We start from the raw sequence: 24,834 nt of genomic DNA, 5'->3' as shown, positions 1-24,834 counted from the left end.
TACAGAATATAACTACTATAATACTGCTCCTATATACAAGAATATAACTGCTATAATACTGCCTCCTATGTACAAGAATATAACTACTATAATACTGCTCCTATGTACAAGAATATAACTACTATAATACTGCTCCTATGTACAAGAATATAACTACTATAATACTGCTCCTATGTACAAGAATATAACTGCTATAATACTGCTCCTATGTACAAGAATATAACTACTATAATACTGCTCCTATGTACAAGAATATAACTGCTATAATACTGCTCCTATGTACAAGAATATAACTACTATAATACTGTTCCTATGTACAAGAATATAACTACTATAATACTGCTCCTGTGTACAGAATATCACTACTATAATACTGCCCCTATGTACAAGAATATAACTACTATAATACTGCCTCCTATGTACAAGAATATAACTACTATAATACTGCCCCCTATGTACAAGAATATAACTACTATAATACTGCTCCTATGTACAAGAATATAACTACTATAATACTGTTCCTATGTACAAGAATATAACTACTATAATACTACCTCCTATGTATAAGAATATAACTACTATAATACTGCTCCTATGTACAGAATATAACTACTATAATACTGCCTCCTATGTACAAGAATATAACTACTATAATACTGCTCCTATGTACAAGAATATAACTGCTATAATACTGCTCCTATGTACAAGAATATAACTGCTATAATACTGCTCCTATGTACAAGAATATAACTGCTATAATACTGCTCCTATGTACAGAATATAACTACTATAATACTGCTCCTATATACAAGAATATAACTGCTATAATACTGCCTCCTATGTACAAGAATATAACTACTATAATACTGCTCCTATGTACAAGAATATAACTGCTATAATACTGCTCCTATGTACAGGAATATAACTACTATAATACTGCTCCTATGTACAAGAATATAACTACTATAATACTGCTCCTATGTACAAGAATATAACTGCTATAATACTGCTCCTATGTACAAGAATATAACTACTATAATACTGTTCCTATGTACAAGAATATAACTACTATAATACTGCCTCCTATGTACAAGAATATAACTACTATAATACTGCTCCTGTGTACAGGAATATAACTACTATAATACTGCCCCTATGTACAAGAATATAACTACTATAATACTGCCCCTATACATGACTGTATGTACTATAATCAGGATATCAGTAATAATCTAGGATTAATAGAAGCCCCGCCCCTTCTCAGCCGCCATTTCACCACGCTTGTTTATCAGTCACAGCCAATAGAACATTAGAGGTGTGTCCTGCAGTTCTCTGTCATGTGACGGATAATGGTGGGCGTGGCTTCATTCTCTGCGTTCCACATTTCTCTTCCTGTACCCGCGGATTATGGCCGTCGTATTCGGGCCGCGCTTCGTTTGACCGGAACAGGAAGGAAGTTTGTTTCCGTTTCCTGCAGCTCTCCCGCCCGTGCTAGAGTCAACGAAGGCTTAGTAGGCGGATAGGTAAGTAGATCAGCGGTGGTCGCGGTTACCGCGTATCGTAGTGAGGGGGAGGGGATGTGTGTAGCCGTCAATCAAATGGTCACATGACTAAGACTGTAATATCAATATTTACACACTCCTCTGCATATCTTGTATACCCCTCCTCCTGTATATATACTGCGCTGTATATACCCCTCCTCCTGTATATATACTGCGCTGTATATACCCCTCCTCCTGTATATATACTGCGCTGTATATACCCCTCCTCCTGTATATATACTGTACTGTATATACCCCTCCTCCTGTATATATACTGCGCTGTATATACCCCTCCTCCTGTATATATACTGCGCTGTATATACCCCTCCTCCTGTATATATACTGCGCTGTATATACCCCTCCTCCTGTATATGTGCTGCGCTGTGTATATATCCCTCCTTCTGTATATATACTGCACTGTATATACCCCTCCTCCTGTATATATACTGCGCTGTATATACCCCTCCTCCTGTATATATACTGCGCTGTATATACCCCTCCTCCTGTATATATACTGCGCTGTATATACCCCTCCTCCTGTATATATACTGCGCTGTATATACCCCTCCTCCTGTATATATACTGCGCTGTATATACCCCTCCTCCTGTATATATACTGCACTGTATATACCCCTCCTCCTGTATATATACTGCACTGTATATACCCCTCCTCCTGTATATGTGCTGCGCTGTGTATATATCCCTCCTCCTGTATATATACTGCACTGTATATATCCCTCCTTCTGTATATGTGCTGCGCTGTGTATATACCCCTCCTCCTGTCATACAGGACAGTATGTTACATACATGTCCGATCACTTACACAGAATAGAGGACAGAGGCGTCACATACAGTATATCCCACATCCAGCAACAGAACAGAATATATTCATCAGCAAAGGTATAAAATAATACACTATATATACGGGAGGAGAAGTGTATACAGCGCAGCACATATACAGGAGGAGAAGTGTATACAGCGCAGCACATATACGGGAGGAGAAGCGTATACAGCGCAGCACGTATACGGGAGGAGAAGTGTATACAGCGCAGCACATATACGGGAGGAGAAGTGTATACAGCGCAGCACGTATACGGGAGGAGAAGTGTATACAGCGCAGCACATATACGGGAGGAGAAGTGTATACGGGAGGAGAAGTGTATACAGCGCAGCACGTATACGGGAGGAGAAGTGTACACAGCGCAGCACGTATACGGGAGGAGAAGTGTATACAGCGCAGCACGTATACGGGAGGAGAAGTGTATACAGCGCAGCACGTATACGGGAGGAGAAGTGTATACAGCGCAGCACGTATACGGGAGGAGAAGTGTATACAGCGCAGCGCGTATACGGGAGGAGAAGTGTATACAGCGCAGCGCATATACGGGAGGAGAAGTGTATACAGCGCAGCACATATATACGGGAGGAGAAGTGTATACAGCGCAGCACATATATACGGGAGGAGAAGTGTATACAGCGCAGCACGTATACGGGAGGAGAAGTGTATACAGCGCAGCACGTATACGGGAGGAGAAGTGTATACAGCGCAGCACATATACGGGAGGAGAAGTGTATACAGCGCAGCACGTATACGGGAGGAGAAGTGTATACAGCGCAGCACATATATACGGGAGGAGAAGTGTATACAGCGCAGCACATATATACGGGAGGAGAAGTGTATACAGCGCAGCACATATATACGGGAGAAGTGTATACAGCGCAGCATATATACGGGAGGAGAAGTGTATACAGCGCAGCACGTATACGGGAGGAGAAGTGTATACAGCGCAGCACATATATACGGGAGGAGAAGTGTATACAGCGCAGCACATATATACGGGAGGAGAAGTGTATACAGCGCAGCACGTATACGGGAGGAGAAGTGTATACAGCGCAGCACGTATACGGGAGGAGAAGTGTATACAGCGCAGCACGTATACGGGAGGAGAAGTGTATACAGCGCAGCACATATACGGGAGGAGAAGTGTATACAGCGCAGCACGTATACGGGAGGAGAAGTGTATACAGCGCAGCACATATATACGGGAGGAGAAGTGTATACAGCGCAGCACATATATACGGGAGGAGAAGTGTATACAGCGCAGCACATATATACGGGAGAAGTGTATACAGCGCAGCATATATACGGGAGGAGAAGTGTATACAGCGCAGCACGTATACGGGAGGAGAAGTGTATACAGCGCAGCACATATATACGGGAGGAGAAGTGTATACAGCGCAGCACATATATACGGGAGGAGAAGTGTATACAGCGCAGCACGTATACGGGAGGAGAAGTGTATACAGCGCAGCACGTATACGGGAGGAGAAGTGTATACAGCGCAGCACGTATACGGGAGGAGAAGTGTATACAGCGCAGTGTGTATATATATTTATACTCCTCCTGTATATATAGTGTATTATTTTATACCTTTGCTGATGAATCTGTTCTGTTGCTGGATGTGGGATATACTGTATGTGACGCCTCTCTCCTCTATTCTGTGTAAGTGATCGGACATGTATGTAACATACTGTATATATTGTATACTGCCCTTTATATACCCGTGTATGGCCTGTATATTCTTAGAAGGGTTCATATCCTACTCTCGACCCCGCCCCCTCCCAGTATACTCTCTTGGCAGGATGCTGGGAGTTGTAGTGTCTCAGGTGGTTATGGAGAGAGCTCTTGTCTGTGGGTACAGGCGGATTGCATTGAACCCCCTTCTGATATGTTGTTACCCAGATGTTAAGCGGCGTCCTATATCGATGTGGCAGCCCCTCATCTCTTCTGTCTGCTTGACATGCATCTGCCGAGCTGAGAGACAGGGAGGCTTTAAGATTCACCTTTCGCTGGTAATGGATGACCGAGCGCCGTCTCTCTGCGCAGCCCGTGGTGAAATCTGTGTTCGTCCCCCCAGCTTTCCTGTGCTCCTGAGCAGCTCATCTCTTTACATAGTGGCCGCCATTTCACTATTGAGCAGTTGTACAGATTTATAAAAAAAAAACTAACAAACCAATCACAGCGCAGCTTTCATTTTACCACAGCTAGTTTGAGAAATGTAAGCTGAGCCCTGATTGGTTGCCAAAGACTGACCTGTTCAATAATGGCTTGTTGCTCAAAACTCTATGCAGCCAATCAGGGCTCAGCTGCTGTGGTAAAATGAAAGCTGTTCTGTGATTGGGTGCTATTAGCAAATCCCCTCAAAGGAGCCTCATTGATGAAAATGAACTAAACTCTTTGTTGCCAATAGCAGCCAATCGCAGTGCAGCTTTCAGTTTACCTCAGCAGGTTTAATAGATAAAAGCTGAGTTCTGATTGGCTGCACAGTGTTGATCGACGAGGCTGATTTGGGGAGGCTAGTCTTTGTTACCCATAGCAACCAATCACTGTGCAGCTTTCATTGTACCACATCAGTTGAAAAAAAATATCTTGGTTGCTGTGCGCTGCCAAGACTGATCGCAGCCAATCAGCTCTCTGCTTTTATTTCTCAAACGACTCTGGCGCAATGAAATCTGCGCAGTGATTGGTCGCTGATAGCATTTACACCTGCATCGGGTCCTATATTACAGATTATGTCAAAACTGAGGAAACCTGACCGTGGCGGCCATATTGTGTTTAGCACTGCGTAATGTTTGATTTATGGCAGCCATGTGGCTGCGTCAAAACTACAACTCCCGGCGTGCCCTCGGGGCCAGCATGCTGGGAGTTGTAGTTTTGCCGCAGCCAGGTGGCTGCGTGCTGAGAGGCGGCCGATGCTGGCGTCCAGCGCATTGCAGGGTGTTCCTGTCTGCTCCACTTCCTCCCACGGCCTGTGTTGTGGGCTGGAGCAGCAGGAATGTAGTGAGTCACAGGCTCCGGAGAAGCATCCATGTGTGTCTCCAGCGTGAGTCCCCCCCACCACCCCCGAGTCATCTCTGCAGCTGCTGCCTGCTTCCAGGCTCATTGATCATCTCCTCTTATTGTCTCAGGCATCTCCTTCCACCATGTCCGAGGGCTGGCAGGAATGGCCTATTCTGGGACCCGGCTGGAAGCGGCGGACGGTCACCCGCAAATCCGGAGCCTCTTCTGGTCTTTCAGACACCTACTACCAAAGGTATCGGGGGTGAGGGGGGCGGGCTAAATGTTCTGCCAAACAAGATGGCCGACCCAGCTTTCCTGGGCTCCTGAACGGCAAAGCTGGGTGATGTGGCAGCCATATTTGCCACTGTTCATTTCTCACCATTTAATACAGGGTTGCACTTGCGCCTGTCAGGATCCTGGGAGATATGGGTGTCAACCGCAGTTGTGTCCGTTCCTAGGAAAGCTGAGTGGCAGCTAGTAATGGCTTCCATTAAAGGGGCGTTGACCCAGCTTTCCCGAGCTTCCGAATTGCATAGTTACTTAACAGCATGAAAAGGGTTCCGGCTAGGCAGATCTGTTATTCCGGACTCTGGGAAAGCTGGGTGACTGACGTAACCTCTGCGGCGGCCATGTTGTTTGTCAGCGAGAATGCTTTAATATAGGGTTGCAAAGGCACCCTTCAATGTGAAAATAATCCTGCTTGGCCCTATTCTAATGGTTATTTCTGGTCCTAGGAAAGCTGGGTGGCTTCCAATATGGCCGCCGCTGTAGCTCCCACATGGGCACTCACCCAGCTTTTCCAGATTTGGAATAACACGCTGTGATGCATAGGCCTGTCGATGGGCCATCCAGGGCTCTGCGAAGCTGGGGTAATAGGAATAGATTACGCACTGGAGGATGATGGGGATGCCCCTTCTCCTGTGACCCCCCCCCCTTCCTCTTCTTTCTCATCTGATAGCCCCTCGGGACAACGCTTCAGGAGCAGGAATGAGCTGTCCAAATTCTTGGGGGACTCCGTGGACCTGTCGTGTTTTGATTTCAAGAGCGGGACAATATTACCAGCCGGAAAGGTAAAAAGTGATGTCATCGGGGAGTCACGCCCATCATGAGGGTGACATCAGGGGAGGGTCTCTGCCCCTGGAACCCCAGGTTTCCTGTCTCCTGATTTAAAGATGGTGGGCTCTTGGCTGGATTAGCAGCTGAGGGGGCACGTTTCCGTAAACAGCGCCACATCAGTCCTCAGGTTGTATGTGGTATTGCATCTCAGCCCCATTCACTTTAATGGAGCTAAAGCTGCAATACCAGACACGACCCATGGACAGGTGAGGTGCTCTTTCAGGGTGATGTAAGGCAGCATTTCCAGTTCTGTTCATCAATGAGCTCACAAATCTGCATTCTGCCCCCTCCATGTCCTCTTTGGCGTCCCCTGCCCTTGTATCAATGTTCTGTATTTTCTCCAGAGGAAACCTCTTAGGGTGTATGTCCGGACTGCGAAAACTGTGAAGGGCGCGTCCGAGACTCCTCCTAAGAAACAGCGGACGTCCCTTCCCAAGGACACCGACCAAGACCTGCAGAATGGAAAGGATGTGGAGCCGTCGCAGATTGTGTAAGTTAAAGCGGCGGTGTCACGGGGTGGAGAGTGACGTCGTGAGGATTTTTTCCAAAAACAGAACCACTCCGTCCACGTGTTGTCTGGTGTTGCAGCCCTGCTCCATCGTATTAGATTGAGCTGCAGTACCGCAAACCAACTCATGGAGAGGGGTGGCGCTGTTTTCAGATGCCATGTTTTTGTTAATCCTGGACGACCCTTTTAGCTATAAAGGGAATTTTCTATGCAGAATGTTATGTAAGGGATATAAGGAGGGATTATTGAGTGAAATGGCGCAGTCTAGTGCGGTATAGCATAGAGGTATGGTTAGTGGGTGCATTCCTGAGTAGTGACTGAAGTTTCGTGTTTTTTAGGTGCTGTCGCGGCTGTAACACTTGGTTTACTGGAGTTCTGTTTGGTAAATCAAAGCAGACGGTGTGGTACTGTGCGGACTGCAGAGGTGAGCTCTAATTACGGCCGTGATGCTTGGTGCATATGTATAGTAACATGTAGCAGTGGGTGGGTCCACGAGTTAAAGGGCATCTGTCAGCAGTTTTGTACCTGTGACACTGGCTCACCTGTTACATGTGCGCTCGGCAGCTGAAGGCGTCTGTGTTGGTCCTGTGTTCATATGTTTTAATATATGCAACTTATCCTCTAGGAGCAGCGGGGGCGTTGCTCTTACACCTTACAGAGGCTCAGCTCTCTCTGCAACTGCGGCGTCCTCTCCATTTTGATTGACAGGGTCGAGCGTGATGATGTTTGCACTGCCTGGTCCTGTCAGTTAAACTGGAGAGGGTGTGGCCGATCCTGTAGGTGTAACTGCAACGCCCCCGTTGCTCCTAGAGGCTCATTTGCATATATCAAAACTTCATTTTTCTCAGCAATGCGGGCACATAGGAACACGGGACCAACACAGATGTCTACAGCTGCAAAGTGCTCATATAACAGGTCAGCCGGTGTCATAGGGACAAATCGCTGTGGGTGTCCAATAGCGGTTCCACTGCATTCTATGGGGCTAAATCACGAGCAGGTCTGCGGCATTCATGGTGAAAAACTGCATCAGATTTCGCCTCTGCAGGATCCACTATGTCAGCATATCCCAAGAGTGGAGTGACGTGTGACTGCAGGATCCGACTACACAGGGTTGTGTGTAGTCTGTAACCATAGTGACCTATAGGTCTGACCTAAGAGCTGTATACAGCACACGAGAGGCGATTTTAAATCCAGCAAAACTGACCCATTGCCTTCATTCTCTGGGTCAGTACGATTACAACGATACCACATATGTATATTTTTTTTTATGTTACGCTATTTGGAAAAATATTTTTATAATTTAATGGTACGGGCGTTTTCGGTCGCAGTGATACCCATGATGTTTATATTTTTTGTTATTTCGGTATATATATTTTTTTTATTATACGGAAAGGGTCATTTAAAGGGAACCTGTCACCGGGATTTTGTGTATAGAGCTGAGGACATTTGTTGCTAGATGGCCGCTAGCACATCCGCAATATCCAGTCCCCATAGCTCTGTGTGCTTTTATTGTGTAAAAAAAACAACGATTTGATACATATGCAAATTCACCTGATATGAGTCCTGTCCCTGACTCATCTCACATACAGGACTCATCTCAGGGTGATTTGCATATATATCAAATCGATTTTTTGACACAATAAAAGCACACAGAGCTATGGGGACTGGGTATTGCGGATGTGCTAGCGGCGATCTAGCAACCCAAGTCCTCAGCTCTATACACAAAATCCCGGTGACAGGTTCCCTTTAAACTTTTATATTTAAAAAAAAAAAATTATTTTTTTTTTGCAATGATTTTGAAGCTCGTATATGAGCCTATAAATTCTGATCTTTAATTTTGAACAATCCATGTATTTTTAAAATTAGTTTATTACTGTCTATTGCTCATTTCTTATATTGGCCTGCAATCTGGTGGCCAAAATCAGAATTGCAGCACTAAAGCTCGAGGTCTCTTCAGCAAGACCCATAGCATTCAAAGCAACTACTGACATCCCCATTGGCCACAGGGGATGTCGGTAGGATGCCCAGAAGCACGATCTCACTTGATCACGGCATCTAAAGCCTTTAATTACCGCAAAATGCATTATTGCCGGTCGTGGTAATTAATGGCAGGTCTCTGCTGTTTGAAACAGCAGAGACCTGCCGGCCATGACGCCAGCTGACGCCATGTTTGCCTATCGCTCCAGCACCGTACATGTACAGCGCTGGTAGCAAAAGGGTTAAAATCAAGATTATTTGCAAAGTTTCGGAGACCTTGATGCAGTGAAATAATCGCTTGCAAAAGTATGCATACCCTGTATGGTAACGAACCCATAGCATAAAAAAAGCAGCTGAAGTTCAACCTACCACAGATGCTGTGGTCCACATCCCTCCTGATGTAAGCCGCCTGGTCTGTTCACTCACATGGACGCCCTCCATGGCCTCCTTGAAGTTCAGGAAGGCATTCTGGGTCTAGTGGTGCCTGTATATACAGACACCACTGGTGGTGCAGAATTCCTCACATCCAGGTCTGGCCGCAGGGTAATGTCTTGGGGAGCTGCCATGCACCCTGCAGTTTTTGGCTTTACCCCATGATTTTTGGACAGTTCTGATAGAATATTGTATTTTCCTTCTTCACAGCTTCCAGACGAGCCGACAACAAGCTGCAGAAGCAGTTAAAGGTGAGTCTATAGGTGTGCGATGGCGAGCATGCTCTCTTGGGGTTATCCTACACACAACAGTGCCCCCCTCTAGTGAGGACAGGCTGAAGGTTGACACGGCCTGTGCTCATTGTTGGTATATTCGTCGGACCTTACCGGGGGTCGCCTGTTGTACTAGGACAACCAGTATGGCTGTCATTAAGGCTCTTGCCCAGCTTTCATTCTGGTGATTTTTTTTTTTTTATACCCTTACAGTCGAGCGGTTGTGGGTTGTGCACTGCCTGCCGGGTGACGGAGAACTGCGGACATTGCTCAGTGTGTCTCCTGCGATCTCAAAACCCAGAATTCGGAAGCTCCTGGAAGTGCGTGAGAAGACGCTGCCTGCAGGTTATCAGAAAGGTCTGAGAAATCACTACAGGTCCAACCAGTAGATGAATGATGGTGGTAGTGGTCGTGGAGTCTGGCTGGGTCTGTGCTGTAGATATTTGCTGATGAAAGCCGCCCCTTCGCTGTTGTTATAGGGCAGTGATGCCTAACTCCGGCACTCCAGCTGTGGTGAAACTACGACTCCCAGCATGCTCCATTCATTTCTATGGGAGTTCTGAGAACAGCCAAGCAAGTGTGCATCTTGGGAGTTGTAGTTTTACCACAGCTGGAGTGCCGGAGGTTAGCCATCACCGTTAATAATAGGGGCTTACGGGTCAAAACTGCTGGGACCCCCACCTACACAAGTTATTCTGCAACTTTCTAATATACTTTGTGTTCCAGTCCCTCACTATTTTCAACAGGACTGCTTGCTTTCAGTGAACGAAAACATGCATTGCTAGACACCATCATGACCTAGTCCTGCTCACTCAGCTGAGGGTGTGTTGAAGTGTAACAGGCCTGGTGACAATCTTTTACGCTAAACTGGAAATCTCCTCTCAGGCTGATCATGCTAACCTGCCCCGGTGCACTGTAACAGACCCTCAGCCGTGTTGGTAGCACTAGTCGAGGTTGGGTTTTCAGAAAGAAGAGATGCTGGAAGTTGAACTACAAAGTCTATTAGAAAGTCTACAGTATGCTGCAGCACTTCTGTTATAATCGAGGGGTGTAAATGACAGCGCCCCCTAAATCCTTGTTCTATTATCTCTGTCCACAGGGCGGGGTCTGCGGCCGCTGTCCGGGCTGCTCTATGAAGGAAGACTGCAAAACCTGCACTGTGTGTGTCGCCAAGCAGAAGACCCCGGAGATCAGCGACAAGTGTCTGAAGCGCTGGTGTCACAATAAGGTGAGGAGCTTGCGGCTTGGAACTCAATTTGTTGAATGACTTTGCTGACTGTGATGGAGCCACAGCGCTGAATCGGCACTGCATCCCCCTCATTTTCAAGATCGGTGAGGGTCCCAGATGCTGGATCCCCAGCGAGGGTCCTCGTGCTATGCCATCACTTTGTAAGATAGGGAATATTCCCTATCAGCTCTACTAATGCTTGGTTTAGTAAATACTTCAGTACAAGAAATAACTATTCTCTGGCACCTGTTCTCTGTTACTCCTCCTGGAAATTATAGCTTGTGACACGTGTGTGTTGCCATTACCTTTGTCAATGGGGTGTGTCTCTACTCTGATGCTGTCAGCAATCACTGGATATCATCAGAAGGTGTAGGGGAAACACCCCGTTGACGAGGGGAATTGTAGCACCCAGTTGCATTTCCAGGAACAATAAAAGAGGACTGCGATAACAGCGTTTTGGGGGGGGGAAAAAGGCTCCAGAATTATTTCATGGAGAATGCAAGTATTTACTAAAAACAATCACTTTGTGAAAGTACTGGAGTTGGGGAAGTACTGCTGCATAACCAGGCAGTAGGAGTCCGGGAAATCTGGGTGACTGCACCTGTATGAGCTAGGATGCTATAGACCAGGCATGCTCAACCTGCGGCCCTCCAGCTGTTGCAAAACTACAACTTCCAGCATTCCCGAACAGCGATCAGCCTACAGCAGGGCATTGTGGGAGTTGTAGTTTTACAACAGCTGGAGGGCCGCAGGTTGAGCATGCCTGCTATAGACTATTACATATCACAGAGAACACAGAAAGGGAAAACTTTATAGAAGAATACAATTTGTAAATTGGATTGACCTGCAGTACCACACACAGCCCATGGACAAGGGTGGCGCTGTTTCTGTCCCATTGGGATGACTTTTTTTTTTTCTTTTTTTTTTTCATGCAGAAACACAAACTCAAACCCCCACCATCCAAAAAGTTGACCAAGAAGTTGAACATGGTATGTATTTTCTGACCCTTACTTGATGGCAGTGCCCCCTATTGGTGAACAGCAGACTTACAGTTCTCCTATATGATCTGCTTCCACAGGGAGGAAACTGTGGTCATTGTATAGGCTGCTGCACGCTAGAAAACTGTGGTGCCTGTTCTCTGTGTATCCGAAAACGGCAGAACCCAGGCCGGAAGATCAAAGGAAAGTGTCTGAAGAGGCGGTGTCACAATAAGGTGAGGACCTGGATTGGTATTCTCTAATGCAACTATCACTCCCAGCATTGTCAGTGGTCTCCTTCTCCAGACCCCTGACAATTTAAGGTTTCCATCATGCGTATGCAGGTTAGGCTACCAGCAGCCCTGTTCCTAATTGGTACCCAATCGCACGTTAAGAAATTACTTTCTGTTAGCCTAATTTGCCCAGGAGGTGCAAGGCATTTTGGGGTGCAGATCCCTCTATACAACCTATATAGTGAATCCATTGCCCTTTAAGATTGTCTCATGGAGACATCTCCCTAGCCGTGTAGACATCATAGAGGGCAGTCTGCAGCGCAGGACCCGCTCCCGCGGACCCAGAGCGTGTATGTATTCCATGGTCACCCATTCGAACGCTATGCCACATTTCGCCTGTAGTGGCCGCTGCAGAGGAACCGTCCAGCTGGTTGAATCCTGAGCTGCCGTGATCAGCGGGTCACAGAGCCAGCGTCAATCCCAAAAGAGGGTGTCTTCATAAGACATCCCCTCAAAGCGGCCAATCCAGTTGGAGTCTTGGACGAGAAATGCAGAGATCTGATTGGTTGCAGTTGGCGAGATTTCCACGTTTCCCTATTGTTCGTTGGGTGAATAATATTTATTTTTTTCTTCCAGAAAAAAAAAATTAAAGTGAAGCCGAAAATTGGGCTGAAAGCAAAGGTTAGTAATGTATGGGGGGAGCATTTCCGCTTAGACGCATCTTGTGTCCGTTTGCCTGCTGCTGGTTTTGGTTTGGAGTAGCTCCATCATTATTACCTTCCTTTGCATCCCCCCCCCCCCCCCCCTCCACAAAGACCCATCAATTTCTGTTTGCAGACCTCTCGCTCATACGCCTCACTCTCTGCCCTTACCTTCTTTCTAGCTCTGAGAGAAATCCTTTAGCATGCTGAACTTAGGGAACCCTCCCCCCCTTATTCCCTTCCCTCTTATTCTCATTCTCACCCCCTCTCTTAGTCCAACTCCCCTCTTATTTTGAACCCAATTCCCCTCCCCCCTTACTTATCTCCACTGTCCACCACCGCCACCTTCTTCTGTTCAGCATCTTGTTAAACACAATCTGGCTCGGGCTTGACCTGTTCTCCCTTGTCCCTCACCCCCCACCCCCCTATATTTCACAGCACTTGGTAGGCCGCCGCAAGAACCGGAAATGTGGGGAGTGCGACGCCTGCCTTAGGAACTTGGACTGTGGCGAATGTGACTTCTGCCAAGACAAGCCCAAATTTGGTGGCCGCAACCTAAAGCGGCAGAAGTGTCGCTGGCGGCAGTGCCTGCGTTTTGCCGTGGTGGGTCCTATATAATTTCTAGATGGGGAGGGTCTCGCCGGCTCTTTGTACTAACCCTGTTCTTGTATAGGAATCTCTTTCTTAAAGGAACTATTTCCATGGCTTGCATTCCCCCTTCCTTCTGTCAGTATCTTGCCCAATTCAAAATATGGCGGGACACGTAACAAGAGGCATCCAACCGCAGCCTGTGATGAAACCTGCTGCGCATGCGCTAGTTCCCTCTAGTGCATGCTTCATATAAGGTTGCAGACAGATGTCTCTCGTCACCTGTCCCTCTTCTGGCATCCATGTCATGCACGTTCAGAGGTGGGGAGAACAATATGATCTAGTGCATCTCCTGATCAATGGGCTAGCACTGGGAGGGCCACCAGTCCCATTGGCTATGACATAGTTAATTGCTTAAATAGCCATTCCTCAGGGGGAGCAATTCAAATAATACAGCTTGCTGTATGGCAGCCTGACCGCAGACTGCCATAAAACAGGATTGATTCTATAAAGCAAGCTCGTATTTTGAGTTGTTTGGGTGACATTACACATGGTCGACCATTTCATGCTTTTTTTTTTTCTGCTGCTGTGGTTTTGGTGTCCTCTATGTCTAAAGGGTTCTTGTGTAGAAAAGATGGGTGATATCTTGGGGTAAATGCCCTGTTCTGACTGAACTTGTGATGGTTTATTTCTTAGGAGAAAAACATCCCGCTGTATCTGAAATCTTCCAATCACCCCATACTGGTGGAGCGGATCCAGAAGGAGGCGGCAGAGGCCTCGGAGAACGTGGAAGCCATGGTTAGTATGACGGCCTGCTCAGTATGGTATGTAAAGGGTAGGTATACATCTGCAGCTGGTTTATGGCTCTGATGTGTCCTATGGTTTTGTGTCTACAGCGCCCTTCGCAGGCCTATGCGTCTCCTTGGTTACAGGCTACAAACAAACCCTGTGTAGTCTGACCCTGCAGTCATGTGTTACTCCACTTCCTCCCCCCGTCATTTAAACCCTATTCACCCTAATAGATCTCTCTATTAGGGTGAATAGGAGCGGGGATCAAAAGAGCCCATGTTCTAGGCCCCTAAGGGGGCTAATGGTTAAAAAAAAAAAAAGTCTCTAAACCACCCCCTTTCCCAATTTTACATATAAAAAAATAAACATACTAGGTATCGCCGTGTACAGAAATGTCTGAACTATTAAAATATTTGTTAAAAAATTCCTGTCCGGTAAACGCCGTTTTTTTTGTTTTTTTTTTAGTTTTAATAACGGTGATCAAAAAGTCGTTTGTACCGCAAAAATGGTACCAATAAAAACTCCAGTTCATTACGCCAAAAACAAGCCCTCATACAGCTCTAAAAACCAAAATATTAAAAAGTTATGGCTGTCAGAAAATGTCGACGCAAAGAAAAGTTTGATGATTTTTATAAATAAACCTACACAAGTTTGGTATCGCTGGATTCTTATTGAGCTGCAGAGTAAGAACGTCATGTCATTTTTAGCGTACCGCGAACGCCGTGATGTCAAAATTAAAAAAACTGGAATTTTGTTTTTCAATTTAACCCTACAAATACAATTTTTTATATATATATATATATATATATTTTTTTTTCCCCTGTTTTCCAATAACAACAGAAATGGTAAATTAAATGGTGCCATTAAAAAATACTATATATAACTATTGGAACGTGGGAAGGAAAAAACACGAAAATGCTAAACCAAAAATGGGTCTGGTAGTTAAAGGGTTCATGAAGACTTTGATTTAAAAAAAAATAAAAAAAGTTGCATCTTTTTCATTTTAGATGCATTGGCACAATAACACCTTGGATGCAAATGTATGCACACCCCGCGACTGCTGTCGGGTCTTTACAGTCCTTTTCCTTTAAATCTCCCCTCTGTAGAAACAAGATGAAGAAGTGCAGTTGCCACCCAAAATACCGGTCATAAGGCTTGCATTAAAAAATGGAGGATACCCTTCTGCGGATGTAAGAATTGTGTGAGCTTTGCGGTAATATATGAAGCAGCGGTCGGGATGGAACAAGGCTTAGGGTCTGTTCACACTGCGCTGTGGAAAGCCAAGGCATAGACACTGAATGGGGTCCAATGGGATGGTGTCTGTAAGAGATGCTGTAGGAATAGCAGCACACCCCCGCACTATTCCATACAGTAAAGAAGTATAATATGTTGTATACTTTTTTTAATTTTTTTTACATGGGCACCTATGAGTGACGGAGGCCACTTAATGGTGTCCGTTAAACACACGTCTAAGGTTTATGTCGCGGAAACCTGGGGCAGGCAGTGCTTAACACAGTGTGAATCAAGCCTTCACCCCTTTTTGATCTTGGGACCGTGGTGGATTGTTATCTGCCGCCACCATTTGCATAAGGAGCACGTGAAGAGCTGTGGACGTCGCCCCACATAGAGCAGCTTGACATTGCTACCCATTCATTGTAACAGGGGACATGCGGTGGCTGGGTCATAGGTGGCGTGGATACCAAAGGGATGAAACAAGAGATCATCATTGACGACGAGGATGACGAGCAGCCCCTGGTATGTCTTATAGTCCTCATCCCTTGCCCTCACATTGCAGGGTTCAGTCAGCGCTCTGCTGTTTATACTTATGCCCCCTTTTTTTTTTTTTTTTTTCTGCTTCCAGGATCTTCATTGCCCATTGAAACCGGAAGAGTTTGTCACGGAGGATGATGACGTAATGCTGGCTGACGAGAGCACCCCGGTGGTGAGTCGTCACATGTATCTTAAAGGGGTTGGCCCATCTCATACATTGGGGGCATATCATTGGGATGAAGGATTCCATTCCATTCATATCTGTGGGACTGCCAAACCTAGCGGAGCGCTGGCTCGGATACGTCGTCTGCCCCATAAAAGTGAAAAGAGTGGTGGCTGCGCTTTCCATTCATTGCTGTGGGGCTGCCGAAAATAGGCGAGTGCGCTGCTCGGCTATTTTTAGCGCTCCGATAGGAATGAATGTAGGGCAGCCGCGCATGTGCAGGCTCTGTTCTAGAGACAGGTGCAGGTCCTAACGATATGCCCCCAATGTATGACCCCTTAAAGGGATTTTCCAGGCTCACACTATTGAAGGCCTATTCTTAGTATACAGATCATGGGGGTCTGACTCTCGTCTGTTTGGGGCGGTCATGGCATTTGGGCTGAAAGCTGCAACCTCTTCATTCTTTACATGACCGCTGTGCAGGGTGTTGCAGCATTGTCCAAGTCAAAGCTGCAATACTCTGCACACCTGATACTAATAGATGACCTGCGGCGTAATCAATGTAGAGGCCTCGGAGAATGATGAGAGTTGGATCCCCCACAGATCAGATATCGATGGTTAGCAGAATCGGTGTCGGCTGGACCACAAATCTTGAATACTATTTAACTCTAAATCATTTTGCTCCTACAGATCATGGAGATTTTCAGTCTGGGCGCCTACAATTCCAGTAATGGTATAGACCTAGTCCTGCAGGAATTTATGGAGGAGTTGAATGAGATTCCTCTGCCGGCTCATTGGGAATTAATGCCTCTCAACGGCCCTAACCTACACCTGGTCCAGAGGTCCAGGATGTCCACCATGTCAGAGACAATCATCCACATACTACCGGGACTTCACTTCAATGTTGCCGTGAGGAATTATACGGTCCCTGCCAGCCATGAACTCTTCAGAAAGCATCCGAGTCGGCTCACCACCGTGGACGAAGTCGTGGAGCTCATTTGTGACCTGGAGGCTTATCGTCCTTGCGCAGGTCTTCCAAAAAGCGGGCCATGTTCTCCAAGCTGTTCGATCTTGGTGTACGAGGAACGGTGCCCCGAATGTTGCACAATGCCCTGGCCGTCAGGCAATTATCACTGAAGCGAGGGGGGTGGGGGGAGGGCGAATAGACGGGCCAATGCTCAGGGACAAGGAACTGCTCACATGAATTTAGCAGTGAAAGGATTGTACATTTTGGAAGAAGACCCTTTGCTCGTATGGACAAACCTGTGTATCCAGTAGCAGTGGTTCAGTACGGTGGATGGTTAAACACCCCCCTCCCGTTAAAATTTAGCACCTCAATGTACACGTCTCTTACTTATACATAGATGTCCAAAGAAGAGCGACCGAGGAGCACCATATGGTTTTTAGTATGGGCTTCCTGCGCGCTCACAAGGGTAGATGTTCATGTGAACTGACTTTTATTTTAGCTCTCCGTAGGTGTATCTAACCATACATCGGCCTAAAGCTTCCAACCCATTTTCAGTAATAGGGACCAAATAAAAGCCATGTACTTTGATTAGTGATGTGTGTAGGCTACAGAGATAATAAAGACGTTGTAGAGGGGTGTCACCTGCTGTAAGGCAGACATACACATTAGATAACTGCCAGCTATCTCCGTACACATGCATGCTTGGCCTGAACAGGGACATTGCAACTACTAGACACCTCTAGCTCATCTCCCCAAGAACACAAGCACTGTTCATGTTTAAATCCAGCTGTGGGATTTTTGTCTCCCCTGTCATCCGCCAATGAGGGGAGTCATCGGGCCCCCTGTGGACATTAAGTGGTGGGCGATCCTGCTGCCATTTATCTAATGTATATGGCCATTTTAAAGAGGTTGTCACTAATAACACTTATCCCCTATCCACAGGACAGGGGATAAGCATCTGATCGGTGGAGGTCGGGGGTCTGGAAGTGCCGGATAACCCCCCCCGACTGCATCCTTCACTCCATTCAGTTCTATGGCAAGTGCTGTACTTGGCAGTCCCATAGGAGTGAGTGGTGAAGAGGACGCACTGGCGCACTCTACCGCTCCGTTCTCATGGGACAGTTCACGGGCACTTCTCGGGATCACTGGTAGTCCCAGCCGTCCGACCCCTTATCCCCTGTCCTGTAGATAAGGGATATGTGTGATTAGTGGCTCCTATCCTCACCGACCTGACGCAACTAGGCAGTACATGGACAGTCATTCACACGTATGACCTACATGTAATGTCGTGAGTGGGTAGACGGTTGAAACTGGAGCTGTGGTGATCTCCTTGCATCAGCTTTTTTTTTTAAAGGGATTGTCCAGGATTAAAAAAAAAAAAAGCCTGCTTTCTTCTAAAAACAGTGCCACCCTGCCAGTGTGTTTTGTTTTTTTCTGGTACCCGTAGACAGGTGGGGCTCAAAGCAGCCATGTATTTCTAATCCTGGACTACTCCTTTTAAAGGCGCTCTCCATTTTTAGTGTTTTCCGACACATCGTGTTTATGAGGGTCTGGCGGCCGGTGACATGAAACGGAAGGGTCTCTGCATTAGTTTCCATGGAATAATTTTATCGATATTATTAGTAGCTTTTCCATTGAGATGATTGCAGGTAAAGGGGGGGGGGGGTCTTAAAAATCTGGGCCTATAGAATATTTTTTTTTTTTTATGAAGTGAGCTGTTCTTAGATATTTTTTTTATTTTTTTGGGGGACTACGCGATTAGACATTTTAGGTGAACAGCCATTTGGTCACGGATTTCTTTTTCTACACTGGACGTAACTGAGGCTGGCCCGCAGATATTATAGTTGAAGTTCTTCTCGAATCAATGTCAGGTTATTTCTGCAGAGTTGCTTTTATTTTATTACGGTCTCGAAAGTCAAATGTCATGATCTTTTAACCAAGACCTGTCCGACTAGTCTTCCTTTCTGCCTCGTCCAGGGACAGACTGCTTTTCCTTTTTGCCGACAGTAGATGACGATCCTCTCTTCGCTGTAACTCTCTTGTCGAAAAAATAAAAAAAAGTTGCTGCTTTTTAAATAAAGGATAAATATCTTTATATTTGTTATATTGTGCAGAGCTGTCTGGTTTGTGCGCCACGCTGACGTGTTAGATATGAGTAGAGCTGTGGACCTGGGCCTATGTCTTGTAAGACGTGGTCCTCTCCCATTGTTTTCTAATCACCCAATAGCCATCTGGCATTTATAGCAGATCCCTTTAAATTGGACAGATTTAAGATCCCTAATAGAGGTAAGCTACTGAGGAGCATTTGAACTCTGACTGGCCTGAGGAGCCCAGGGTTGACCATATACACTATATTCCAGTCTGTATGGTGGGGACTGTTTATTTGGGAGTGCTATTATCTTCACTAGCTCACCTCTACTAGAACGTCTTCACTATAAAAAGCTGTCACTGTACAAATGTTACATCCTGTGTTATACTCCAGAGCAGCACTCGCTTTTCTGTTGGTGCAGTCACTGTGTACATACATTACTTATCCTGTACTGATCCTGAGTTACATCCTGTATTATACTCTAGAGCTGTACTCACTATTCTGCTGGTGCAGTCACAGTGTACATACATTACTTATCCTGTACTGATCCAGAGTTACATCCTGTATTATACTCCAGAGCTGCATTCACTATTCTGCTGGCTTCAGAGCTGAGATCTTAGCACAAGGTAAAGTATATTCTTCATCTAAGCTTTTAAGAGGTTTTCCATTGACAAGGTTGTCGTATCTTGCTATTGAAAACCAGCAGAATAGTGAGTGCAGCTCTGGAGTATAATACAGGATGTAACTCAGGGTCAGTACAGGATAAGTAATGTATGTACACAGTGTCTCCACCAGCAGAATAGTGAGTGCAGCTCTGGAGTATAATGCAGGATGTAACTCAGGATAAGTAATGTATGTATGTACACAGTGACTGCACCAGCAGAATAGTGAGTGCAGCTCTGGAGTATAATACAGGATGTAACTCAGGGTCAGTACAGGATAAGTAATGTAATGTACACAGTGACTGCACCAGCAGAATAGTCAGTGCAGCTCTGGAGTATAATACAGGATGTAACTCCGGACCGCTTGTAGCGGAGGCAGCCATTGTAGCAGTTAAATTGTGTCGGAGAACCTATGTGATTCAGAATCGCTGACCTCACTGGGACAATTCCTGCCTGGGTTCCTGTTATGTCATAGTAAATTTTACCATATTTATTTATTTTTAGCTTGAAGATAAAAATGTCCGCCTTCACTGTGGTAACAGATCCACTCTTAAGGCTGCATAGTTCGTTCTTGATCTGCCTTAAGTAACTGTAACTGAGTTCATCCTTTCGAGGAAGTTTCTATTTCTTTAATAAAATTTATTTTGTTCACGATGAGCTTTTTTTTTTTCTCCCATTTTTGGCTAAAACTTTTGCGACATGGAGAGCAAATGGTCGTAATAACGGCTTGACTACGACTATGGACCTCTTTTATGTAGTGAAGCGTTAGTAAAATCATCTTCAGAGTCTCCTTCACCTGCTTGTTCCTTGGACTATAGATAAAAGGGTTGAGAAGAGGAGTAAGGATGGAGTACACAACGTTCACCGACCTGTTGTCTTCAACTGAATTTGCCGTCGATGGACTGAAATAAGTGAAAAATATGGTACCGAAGAAAAGGGCAACTGAGGTTAAGTGCGAAGAACAAGTGGAGAAAGCTTGATATCTTCAGGGGGGATGAACGCAGCATTAAGATGATTTTGAGGATCCTACAATAGACCATTACAAAGACAAAGGGACCCATTGCGACCAAAGAACCTGTAAACATCACAAGGTCATACTTTGACGTATCTGAGCAAGTCAAAGGGAGCCAGGTCACAGGAGTGCTCCTGAATCATGCCCAAAGAAATTCACAGAAGAAATAATGGAGATGTGTAGAACCAAATGTAACCAGCTACATATCCAGGAGGGCACAATAAAGCCAACACATGTCTTCTTGTTCATGACGTATAAGTAATGAAGTGGATTGCTGATGGCAGCCAGTCTGTCGTAAGCCATGACGGCCATGATAAAGCACTCCATGCTTGTGGAGAATAGAAAGAACAGCTGGCTCATGCATGCTTTAAAGGTGATGGACTTCCTGTCCCGAAGAAGATTGGCCAACATAAGTGGAGCGGAAACAAAGGTCGACAAAGGAAAGGTTCCCGAGGAAGAAGTACACGGGAAAGTCCAGCTTCTGATCTTCGGTGGTGAGGAGAATAATTAGTAAATTGCCCAGAAGAGTAAGTAGATACTTGACAAGAAATACGGCTGAAGATCAGAAGAGTGTGATCTTCTGATCTCTTGACATGTTAACTTTATCCATTCAGTGCACAATTATGGAAACCTACCTGTACCAATTTGCAGAGACAAATATTTAGGAATTGCGTATGTCATGTGAACATATAGGCTGTCAAGTTTAAATTATTATTTTTTTGGGTAGAAAAGAACTCTTCCCGCTAAATAGACAAGTATTGTTGCTTCAAGGTCTTAAAGGGAATCTTTCAGCTCCAAAACACCCCCGTATCTAGATCAGACATGCTCAACCTGCGGCCCTCCAGCTGTTGCAAAACTACAACTCCCTGCATGACCGGACAACCTACAGCAGGGCATGGTGGGAGTTGTAGTTTTACAACGGCTGGAGGGCCGTAGGTTGAGCATCCCTGATCTAGAGTAAACAATGTATAGTGCAAATGGTTCCAAGTCTGATTATGCAATTTGTATCTTCATGCTCACTTGCCTTCTGAGGCTGTGCTCCCACAAACCAGCATTAAAAGGCATTGGATAGACTCCTCTCCATTTTGTGCATGAGTTTGGAGGCGCCTCAATGGCTAGGAGCACAGCCTCAGAGTGCGAGTATGAGGGTAATTAGTTTTTTTATAACTGAACTCTGCTTCCTTGACACTACTTACTCTATTTGGGGGGGGGGGGGTGTTTCGGAGGTGGCAGATTCTCTTTAAAGGCTATGGACACCTTCTGGGCAATTTTTATGATTGCATTTTACTCATTTTGGGCTAAACACTTTTTTTTTTTTTCAATTGGTCTTTGTTAACCCAAAAAATTCCTGATACAGGGGTTCAAAAACAGGGCTCAAAAGAAGCCTGATCTATGATTTCCTGACCTTTAAAAACATTACTTTAAGCCATGTTCCTGTCCGTTTGATACCAGTTAAGTAGCATGAGTGTTTAGGAGATCGGAGACGAGAGCTACACTTGAGCTGTCAGTTCACGGAACTGAGAAATAATAGTCTGCAAACTGACAGTTTTTTTTTTTTTAACCCCTTTATCTCGAACGGCTGGAAAATTTTAATAAAGAACGTTTTCGAAAAGGAAAATCCCAAAGCTCACCTACTTACTTCAGGTACTTCCGATTGCAATCCCTAAATCATACTTCCGATCCTTGAATCGCCATATCCGCCATTTCATTTGGCAAGGAAAGAAACCTATAATTTCCTTCTCTACCTTGACTAAGCCCAAACTGTTTAGGGGAATAGGTCTTCCTGACCCTGAACTTTATATGAAAGCTATTCACCTCTGTAGAGTGGTGGACTGACTCCGACCCTCCTGTCATAAGAAATGGCTCCCCTTGGAAAATCTATGCTTTCCTTCCTCCCTTGGGGCCCTGTTGTTAGCGGGCCGAAAGTTTCCGATCCCTTCCTTGATCCCTAATCCTATGGTACACGCCACCCTAAAGGTATGGGGGTGGTTCTCTACCACCCATAAGCCCTTTGCTATACCGTCCCCTCTTCTCCATATTAAAGATGTAATTTCTCTCACCCCTAAAGCCCTTACGGAATCTTGTCCTCTTTCGGCCAGATCTTCCCCTACTTTGATAATTGATCTGTTCCACGCAGAGGGCTGCATCCCTTCAGAGTTGGTACTGGGGTCGAAATTGAGTATCCCACCTTCACATAGTTTACTCCTCAACTCCCTATGAAATGAAGTCACTCATTGGGCTAAAACTTTTAATACCCAGAATCCCCTGGATTGGTTTGGTTTGAAAGTCTATTGACTTCTTTTAGATACCCCCTAAACTAATCTCCACTCTGTATAAGAAACTGGGTCTACCTTCCCTGGATGTCAAACCAGCTGTTATAGGCCAATGGGAGAAAGATCTAGAGAGGCAATTCTCACTAGCTGAGATTAATAGACTCTTCAGAACCCCCCCACAAACTTTCGCATTGTCTCCGTGTGCAAGAAAATGGATACAAAGTCTTGTCCCGGTGGTACAGAACCCCGGGTAAGATATCTCTTTATTTTCCTACCATCCCAGACCTATACTGGAGATACGGATTGGATAGAGGCACGTTCATTCATATATGGTGGAAATGCCCTCTTATAGCTGCTTGGTAACACATTTTGTCCTTCAAATTTCCCTTGCTCTCCTGAAATAGCTCGCTTATCCTTTGGCATCCAGAGAGTTGACGCCAATAAAGCATCCCTCTTCTCCTTCCTAATCTCGGCCGCCCGCCTATTAATACCTACATTCTGGCGCTCTTCTGATGTACCCAGCGTTGGCCATTGGATCAACAAGGTAGACCAGTTTTACAGTTTTGGAAGAGATCTCACATTGGGAACTCCATTCTAGAAATATTTTCCTCTCGATCTGGACTCTTTGGAAGTCCTATAGGCACTTTACATAAAGTATTGTAGTTAACATTATGGTATGACAACTGTGTTTCCAGACAATTACTTGTTTCTTCTTTGTCTTAGGATAATCATTTGATGTTACATTTTCCTTGATGTATTTCATTCCCTGATCTTTTGACATGTATGTCTTCTCAAAATAATAAAAATTGTTAAATAAAAAAACAAAAGTTGAAGGTACCTTCCTGGAAGTTGGGTCCGAGGTTTATCGGCCCATATAAGATCACGGACATTATTAATCCTGTAGCTTTTCGTCTTGAGCTTTCTCAGGCCATGAAAATTCATAATGTGTTCCATACGTCTTTGTTGAAAAAATATGTGGAGCCTTTACAGCCATCTTCCTTGCCACCCGCTCGGGTCATGGTGGACGGTAATTTTGGAATTTGAGATCGTGAAAATAGTTGACTCTCGAGTTCTCCGTGGATCTCTTCAATATCTTGCCACTGGAGAGGTTATGGACCGGAGGAGAGGATGTGGGTGCCGGCATCCGACGTTAATGCCAATCGTTTAGTGAATGTCTTTCATAGATCTCACCCGGATAAGGTCGGTCCTGGGTGCCCGGTGGTCACCCGTAGAAGGTGGGGGGGGGGGTACTGGTATGGACGTTCCTGTGGCATGTACCAGGAGATCGGAGAGACTGGCAACTCGTGGGTTAAATTGACAAGTTCACTGTGGATCTTATTGTGTCTGTGTTTTGGTGAATTTACCTTTCCCATAAGTAGCCGCTTCTCACTCTTGGAAGTGCGGTTTATAGATTTTCTTCCTGCCTTCTAACTAGCTGGTCGGTTTACTCTGGTGCTTCTGGAGTTGCCAGTTTTCTACTTTCAGATAAGTCTTGTCTGTTCTCATTGTATTGTGTTTGTTAGATTCCCTGTTGTTTGTATCTGGGCCTGAGACACAGACTTCCATTCGTCCATCTGGGGAGGAATGGGTTGTCTCTGATCCTTACCTCATTCCAAGGCCTTACAGGGATATAAGGGCCTAGGTATCCTGCTTATGAATATTCCTACCTTCAAGGTCTATTCATATTGATAGGTA

General features: G+C 45.4%; 1 protein-coding gene and 1 pseudogene across 7 annotated transcripts; one reads left to right on the top strand and one right to left on the bottom strand.

Moving 5' to 3' along the window:
* The first annotated feature begins 1,359 nt into the window (after positions 1–1,359).
* Positions 1,360–18,472, top strand: MBD1 (methyl-CpG binding domain protein 1). 7 transcript variants are annotated; one of them, XM_040442488.1, is made up of 17 exons: positions 1,360–1,523; positions 5,511–5,635; positions 6,341–6,452; positions 6,843–6,988; positions 7,345–7,430; positions 9,626–9,666; positions 9,901–10,044; positions 10,787–10,915; positions 11,851–11,904; positions 11,994–12,128; positions 12,762–12,806; positions 13,265–13,429; positions 14,111–14,212; positions 15,310–15,393; positions 15,866–15,958; positions 16,065–16,145; positions 16,827–18,472. In XM_040442488.1, the coding sequence occupies exons 2-17, from the start codon at positions 5,526–5,528 to the stop codon at positions 17,271–17,273; spliced, it is 1,974 nt and encodes a 657-aa protein (XP_040298422.1). In that variant the 5' UTR covers positions 1,360–1,523; positions 5,511–5,525; the 3' UTR covers positions 17,274–18,472. The 7 variants fall into 7 exon arrangements, with proteins under 7 accessions (XP_040298422.1, XP_040298425.1, XP_040298427.1 ...); XM_040442487.1 differs by lacking the exon at positions 1,360–1,523 and adding an exon at positions 5,342–5,425; XM_040442490.1 differs by lacking the exons at positions 1,360–1,523; positions 13,265–13,429 and adding an exon at positions 5,342–5,425.
* A 582-nt stretch (positions 18,473–19,054) lies between these two features.
* Positions 19,055–21,547, bottom strand: LOC120977569 (annotated as a pseudogene).
* Positions 21,548–24,834: the final 3,287 nt, after the last annotated feature.

Source organism: Bufo bufo, chromosome 8 (assembly GCF_905171765.1).
Source record: "Bufo bufo chromosome 8, aBufBuf1.1, whole genome shotgun sequence".
In the NCBI taxonomy this organism is placed as follows: domain Eukaryota; kingdom Metazoa; phylum Chordata; class Amphibia; order Anura; family Bufonidae; genus Bufo; species Bufo bufo.
Note: the sequence above shows the minus strand (reverse complement) of the source record. Positions and strands in the feature narration are given on the sequence as shown.

Bases quoted from the DNA above. Each gene is read 5' to 3' on its own strand.
- MBD1 (XM_040442487.1), top strand. The intron at 10,916-11,850 runs GTGAGGAGCTTG...TTTTTCATGCAG, and splicing joins AGCGCTGGTGTCACAATAAG to AAACACAAACTCAAACCCCC. The intron at 12,807-13,264 runs GTTAGTAATGTA...TATATTTCACAG, and splicing joins AAATTGGGCTGAAAGCAAAG to CACTTGGTAGGCCGCCGCAA.